This window comes from Camelina sativa, chromosome 2, assembly GCF_000633955.1.
Source record: "Camelina sativa cultivar DH55 chromosome 2, Cs, whole genome shotgun sequence".
Classification (NCBI taxonomy): Eukaryota; Viridiplantae; Streptophyta; class Magnoliopsida; order Brassicales; family Brassicaceae; genus Camelina; species Camelina sativa.
Genome location: NC_025686.1, coordinates 5,996,309 through 6,004,041, shown reverse-complemented (window position 1 = coordinate 6,004,041; position 7,733 = coordinate 5,996,309). Strand labels below are relative to the sequence as shown.

Here is a 7,733-nt window from a genome sequence, read left to right as displayed (position 1 = left end):
TCTCATCAAGTAAGTTGTATGATATTCACCAAAAAAAAAACAAGAAGTAAGTTGTATGATTTATTTTGATTGGAATAAACCATTTAGTAATCAAAGAGAGACTTAATAAACTAAAGAGTAGTTACTTATTTTTATATGTTGCTGATAATTGTTTATAAACCAGAAAAAAAAAATAATAAAAAAAAAAGTTCTAGTATCCCACATCGGAGACTTCTTAAGTTATGATGAGACAATATCTTCTATAAATACCAAATTAATTTTGCCTATTTCTAAGTTAACTGGTTCCATAAGCCTTAAAATCAGGTAATTAATTGAGTTTGTTAATTTATTTCAAAAATTCTAGTTACGTTTAACTAAACTTATCCATAAATATTAACTGTAAATAAATGAATATATTAAATATATAAAATGATTTAAAGTTATAAATAATTAAATATTATTCATACAAAATAAATTTTCAGATTATTTATTATAATATTGAATTTAACATCAATTTTAAAAATTTTAAATGATAAAAATATTTTACATTAGTTTTGAGAAATGATTGAAATATTTTATATCAATTTAGTAAAAATGATGTAAGTCTTATATCATTTTTTGTAATTGATGTAAACAAACATCAATTTTATTAACTGAAGCAAATATTTATCTCAACTGATACAAATTATTTGCATCAACAAAATGCAAATCATTTATTAAACTGATATAAATTATTTTTGTATCATTTAAACATGATACAAATATATAAAATAAATGATGTAAATCAATCATTTTTTTGTAGTGATACTGTTACAAACAAATTTTAGTGGTGAAAAAGAATTATGTCAAATTGAAAGTAAATGAGCAAAAATTGTTTTAATTTGTTCAGAAAGTCATTTTATAGGTGGTAATAAAGAGCAAACTTTAACGATAAAATATTTTTGGATGTAAGAAGATATTTTTAGTGGTAATACATATAATAAAATTGTACGTTGATTCTAATAAGATGATGTTTTGACAGATTAAATTCATGTAAAATATGAATAAGTTGTGCAACATTTTTAAAATTTGACAATATTGGTCCTTGGTTGACTAGCTATTCTTCTGCTTTGTCATGGCTTTAACCTCCCGTAATACTATTCGTAATGATTAATGTTTGAAAAAAGTTTTGGTGGCTGATAATTTAGCTTTAGATTATTGTAATAATTGTAATAATAATTTTAAAATATAAAATATAAATTAGTGTATTAAAGTAAAAACTTATCTCTAACTAGATATTTATATATTTATTTCTGATATATTTATTAATTATTCTTTTAAAAATTTATTTTAATAGACATTTTTAAAACTCGCGTATCTATCGGGTTTTAATCTAGTNAAGTCAATGATAACATTTGGAAGCAGAGTTTTTGGGACAACTCAATCTCTACTAATGGCAATACTTGACATACCAAATCATGGAGGAGGAGGTAAGTATCTCGGTTTACCGGAACAAGTTGGTCGGAAGAAGAAGGAGATGTTTGCATACATTGTTGATAGAGTTAAAAAACGCACTTGTGGATGGACTGCAAAAAAATTATCCCCTGCAGGAAAAGAGATCATGCTAAAATCAGTAGCTTTATCCATTAATGTATATGTTATGTCTTGTTTTAAATTACTGTTGGGAATCACTTCAGAGATAGAATCGCTTTTGATGAACTTTTGGTGGGAAAATACGTCAAACCATCGAGGTATTCCATGGATCGTTTGGACGAAACTAAAATTTTCAAAAAGGAAGGGGGCTTGGGGTTCAAAGACCTAGCAAAATTCAATGATGCTCTACTAGCGAACCAGGCATGGAGACTAATACAATATCCAAACTCCCTGTTTGCTCGTGTTATGAAAAACAGATACTACATAGATGACTCAATACTTGATGCTCGGTCTAGGAAAAACCAATCATACAAAAAAAGGAGTCTGTTGTATCACTTAAAGTGTATCACAAAACTAAGTGATGCAATTTTAAATTACTTATTGATAAGTGAAGTAAATATATACAAATTAGCATCAATTTATTTAAATGATACTATAATTATCTAATTTGACATCAATAAGTTAAAATTGATTCAGTTTCTATTATATTGTATCACTTTTGAAAAATCGATTTAAAATAAAATTTTACATCATTTAAATAATTGATGTATTTATTTATGTTTGGAATAAAATCATTTTTTAAAACGATACAAAATTTACATCATTTAAAACTGATGTTAAATAAATTATATTAATATCATTTAAAAATTACATATATATATATATATATATATATTAAAAAGAATAAACTAAATTAGGAGATAAATATTGAAAAAGTTGATCGATCAAAAATTATAGCAGATCATCAGCTACAAAGCAAACCTAGCTGTATCTTTATTTTGTTTTGCCCATTAAAAAAAAAAGCTGTATCTTCATTTTTGTTGGATTATTAAGGATCTTCATTCATCAAGTAAGTTGTATGATATTGTCTCATCAAGTAAGTTGTATGATATTCACCAAAAAAAAAACAAGAAGTAAGTTGTATGATTTATTTTGATTGGAATAAACCATTTAGTAATCAAAGAGAGACTTAATAAACTAAAGAGTAGTTACTTATTTTTATATGTTGCTGATAATTGTTTATAAACCAGAAAAAAAAAATAATAAAAAAAAAAGTTCTAGTATCCCACATCGGAGACTTCTTAAGTTATGATGAGACAATATCTTCTATAAATACCAAATTAATTTTGCCTATTTCTAAGTTAACTGGTTCCATAAGCCTTAAAATCAGGTAATTAATTGAGTTTGTTAATTTATTTCAAAAATTCTAGTTACGTTTAACTAAACTTATCCATAAATATTAACTGTAAATAAATGAATATATTAAATATATAAAATGATTTAAAGTTATAAATAATTAAATATTATTCATACAAAATAAATTTTCAGATTATTTATTATAATATTGAATTTAACATCAATTTTAAAAATTTTAAATGATAAAAATATTTTACATTAGTTTTGAGAAATGATTGAAATATTTTATATCAATTTAGTAAAAATGATGTAAGTCTTATATCATTTTTTGTAATTGATGTAAACAAACATCAATTTTATTAACTGAAGCAAATATTTATCTCAACTGATACAAATTATTTGCATCAACAAAATGCAAATCATTTATTAAACTGATATAAATTATTTTTGTATCATTTAAACATGATACAAATATATAAAATAAATGATGTAAATCAATCATTTTTTTGTAGTGATACTGTTACAAACAAATTTTAGTGGTGAAAAAGAATTATGTCAAATTGAAAGTAAATGAGCAAAAATTGTTTTAATTTGTTCAGAAAGTCATTTTATAGGTGGTAATAAAGAGCAAACTTTAACGATAAAATATTTTTGGATGTAAGAAGATATTTTTAGTGGTAATACATATAATAAAATTGTACGTTGATTCTAATAAGATGATGTTTTGACAGATTAAATTCATGTAAAATATGAATAAGTTGTGCAACATTTTTAAAATTTGACAATATTGGTCCTTGGTTGACTAGCTATTCTTCTGCTTTGTCATGGCTTTAACCTCCCGTAATACTATTCGTAATGATTAATGTTTGAAAAAAGTTTTGGTGGCTGATAATTTAGCTTTAGATTATTGTAATAATTGTAATAATAATTTTAAAATATAAAATATAAATTAGTGTATTAAAGTAAAAACTTATCTCTAACTAGATATTTATATATTTATTTCTGATATATTTATTAATTATTCTTTTAAAAATTTATTTTAATAGACATTTTTAAAACTCGCGTATCTATCGGGTTTTAATCTAGTATCCCCTATATAATAAAATGGAAGTACACAACTTTTTTTTGTAAACTATATAATTTTTATAATTTGGTTATAAAATAGGTTATACATTAAATATATGTTTGTTACAAAAAATGTTATAGATTAATTGGTCAATCTGTGGCCTGTATGAATACACTTAAGAATGTCCCAAAGAATCTCTTAAAGAGAATATTCCAATGATTTATATAATTTCCAAAATAAAATCTTTAGTATTCCATGTATTGTTACAAAATATATATTGTTAGGCATAAAAAAGAATAAAATCTTGGCAATTTATCACACTTAATTGTGATTTCCGAGATCTTATTGTGCAGTTGAAAATAAATTCTTACCTAAGCATGGGTCATATTAAAATACTTTCACCAAACATGTTCAAAAATTAAAATAAAAACAAACAACAAACATAACCATTTCTCATACATAAAATTACAAAATTAACAATGTAAAACTTACAAAATAAGTGTTTTTCAAACCATCATATTTAGCATATGACTTTATTGCATAATGTTTTATTCAAAATACTTTTAAAAACGAGAATTTGTTAAAAATANATAATTATCTAATTTGACATCAATAAGTTAAAATTGATTCAGTTTCTATTATATTGTATCACTTTTGAAAAATCGATTTAAAATAAAATTTTACATCATTTAAATAATTGATGTATTTATTTATGTTTGGAATAAAATCATTTTTTAAAACGATACAAAATTTACATCATTTAAAACTGATGTTAAATAAATTATATTAATATCATTTAAAAATTACATATATATATATATATATATATATTAAAAAGAATAAACTAAATTAGGNCAAAAATTTTTTTGTCAAAAAAATTTTGATAAAAAATTTCGACAAAAAAGTTTTCCCGCCAAATTCTTTCCCGCCAAAAAAAAATTACAAGGTTTTATAAGATTTCTACCTTTTACAAGATATTTTAAAGAGTTTTAAAAGGTTTTTTAAACAACTTGTAAACGCTTTTACAAGATTTTTAAAAGGTTTTTAAAAGGTTTTAAAACGTTTGTAAAAGGTTCTCAAATAGTTTTTAAAAAGATTTTTAAAATGTTTTTAAACATCTTGTAAACGCTTTTACAATGTTTTTAAAAACCTTGTAAAAGTTTTTATAAGATTTTTAAAAGGGTTTTAAAAGGTTTTAAACACCTTGTAAATGCTTTTAAAAAGCTTTTAAAAGGGTTTACAAGGTGTTTAAAAACCTTTTAAAAGCATATACAAGCTTTTTAAAAGCATTTACAAGTTTTTTAAAAACATTTACAAGCTTTTTAAACGCGTTTACAATGTGTTTAAAAACCTTTAAAAAACCTTGTAAACGCTTTTAAAAGTTTTTTAAAAGCGTTTACAATGTTTTTAAAAGGTATAAATTTTAATATTTTTGGCGGGAAAATTTTTCGATTTTGGCGGGAAAAATATTTTTTTTCGGGAAAAATTTTCGATTTTTGGCGGGAAAAAAAAAATTTTGACGGGAAACTTTTTTGGCGAGAAAATATTTTCGATTTTGATGACTGTACATTCTTGCTGTCATTCAAAAAGGGTAATTTGGTCATTTTGTATATAAAGAGGGGTAGTTTTACAAATTGTCAACATGAAGGGGTATTTTTAAAAAGGGGTATGGAAAAAGGGGTATTTTTGAGAATGCCCCTTTAAAAACAGTTATATAAATTATATTTTATTTTAAAATTATAATGTAAATTAAAAGAATTTGAATCCGTGCTCTAGCATGGATCCTAATCTAATTTAGTATATATATAACAACGACAGCTTTTGTCATCTTTTCTCTTATATGTCGTATTTTAAATGTTTTTGAAGTTCCATCACATTTGTAACTTTGAAGCGCTCAAGCGCAGCATGACTGCATGAGTTTGGTTGAACCAAACTTTACAAGTGGTTCCTGGTTCAACCATATAGTCGATTCCGGTTGATGAGTTGGGCTAATTTATATTTTTTTTTTTTTAGGCAAAAAGTTGGGGTAATTAATGAGCGTGAAAGGAAAAGAAACAAAATAGTTGAGGCTACGGCTACCTATGGCGAAGTTTTAAAAAGGGACAATTGCATTTTTAGTACCATTATTTGCATTTAAAAGAGAACGTAGATCCTATATTCGTTTTTCAAGAAACATAACCACTAAGGGTGCTGAAATTACAGTTGACCCCCTCACGACCAAACAAAAAACAGAAGCCAAAATGACAGATTTAACCCGATGAAGTCTGCAATAGATATCTTTAAGCTTGATTTCAAATTGACGTCAAAGGGGAGACTTCAAAATAAGTCTACTCCTTAATGTTCGGTTAAATGTTAATTTTAAAAATTATTAAAAATAATTTGGTTAACCGTTTGACCAAATAATAACCTCATAGACTTCCTGCATTGTAATAAAATAAATTTACATATAAACTAGTAAAATTAAGGGAGGTAAGGCTGATTAGGTTAAAATTATTTGATTTAGGGTTTGCTTAAGTAGACTTCTCCGTAGACTCTTCGAGGTTGACTTCAAAATAAGTCTACTCCTTAATGTTCGGTTAAATGTTAATTTTAAAAATTATTAAAAATAATCTGGTTAACCGTTTGACCAAATAATAACCTCATAGACTTCCTGCATTGTAATAAAATAAATTTACATATAAACTAGTAAAACTAAGGGAGGTAAGGCTGATTAGGTTAAAATTATTTGATTTAGGGTTTGCTTAAGTAGACTTCTCCGTAGAATATTCGTGGTTGACTTTCTTATGCCATCAACTAGTAATATTATATTATTTTAAGCTCACCGACAATTTAACCAAACCGATAGATGAACCTAACCGAATGCGTACCAATCTAACCTAACCGGTGGCGGTAACCATATAAATACTTCTTTCTGTAGGTGAACCCTAGTTTGTATGTGCTTTCTCTCTCTCCACAATTTCTGTCTCTAAAATTCCGATATTGTTGCTCTCTAAAATTCAAATTCTATCCTCATCATTTATCGTCTTCGAAACTGAAGGAGATCTCAGATAAGTATTCTCATCATAGGAAGTCGGCTATTTGCTTTTGTAACGCTTTAGCTAATTTTGTTCGAAAATATATATGTTCTCATAGTTTTTTGTTCATTTTGCACACAGATATGGGGTTTTACAGCTACACTCAGCCATCTTCTAGTTCTTTGCAAGTATGGAGTGAAGGTCCACCCGAAGTAAACTTCACTGGCCTGACAGTTGGAATTCCTGACAGATGTTTATGCGGAAGGGAAACCGTTATGAAATGTTCCACCACAGCCGACAATCCTGGAAAGATTTTCTTTGGATGCAATAACCATGAGGTTGTTAGATTTTATGATGGTTTATTCGTTTGGTATAATTATTATTTGAGTATATATAATATTCTTATGGTATATTTACTTCTATGATACGGTATAGGATGGAGAGGACCATATTATGAAATGGTGGGATGAGGCTATAATGCAAGAACTTCAAGCAATGAGAGGTGGACTTGATGACCAAAGGGATTCTATTACAGCCATCCAGGAAAATGATGAAATGCTATGGGTTCAGCAGGAGCTAGAGAAGGTGAAAGATCAGATGAAGGAATTACGTCTGTTAATTCGTCGGGTACGCGGGGTGGTCGAGAATGTCTTTATCGCCGGTATAATCTTAATTGTTGTATTAATCTCTTTTGCTTCGTAGATCTTTCATTCAAAATTTGTGAACCTCTCTTTATCGTGGCCGTTTGTTTGAATGGCGTATTTATGTCTGTAATCTGTGAACTTGCTTCTCTGTTTCTGTAATATTTAGACGAATCGTTGACTTCATTACGTGACCTATTTAGTAGACTTCTCCCGTATACATTAAGAAGTCAATCGACGTAGTCTATGCGTTAATGATTTACG

At 26.3% G+C, this 7,733-nt stretch overlaps 1 protein-coding gene across 1 annotated transcript; it reads left to right on the top strand.

Annotated features, from left to right (window-relative positions):
- LOC109126400 (uncharacterized protein At4g04775-like) lies at positions 6,972 to 7,530 on the top strand. Its single transcript, XM_019229929.1, has 2 exons — positions 6,972 to 7,166; positions 7,264 to 7,530. The coding sequence occupies exons 1-2, from the start codon at positions 6,972 to 6,974 to the stop codon at positions 7,528 to 7,530; spliced, it is 462 nt and encodes a 153-aa protein (XP_019085474.1).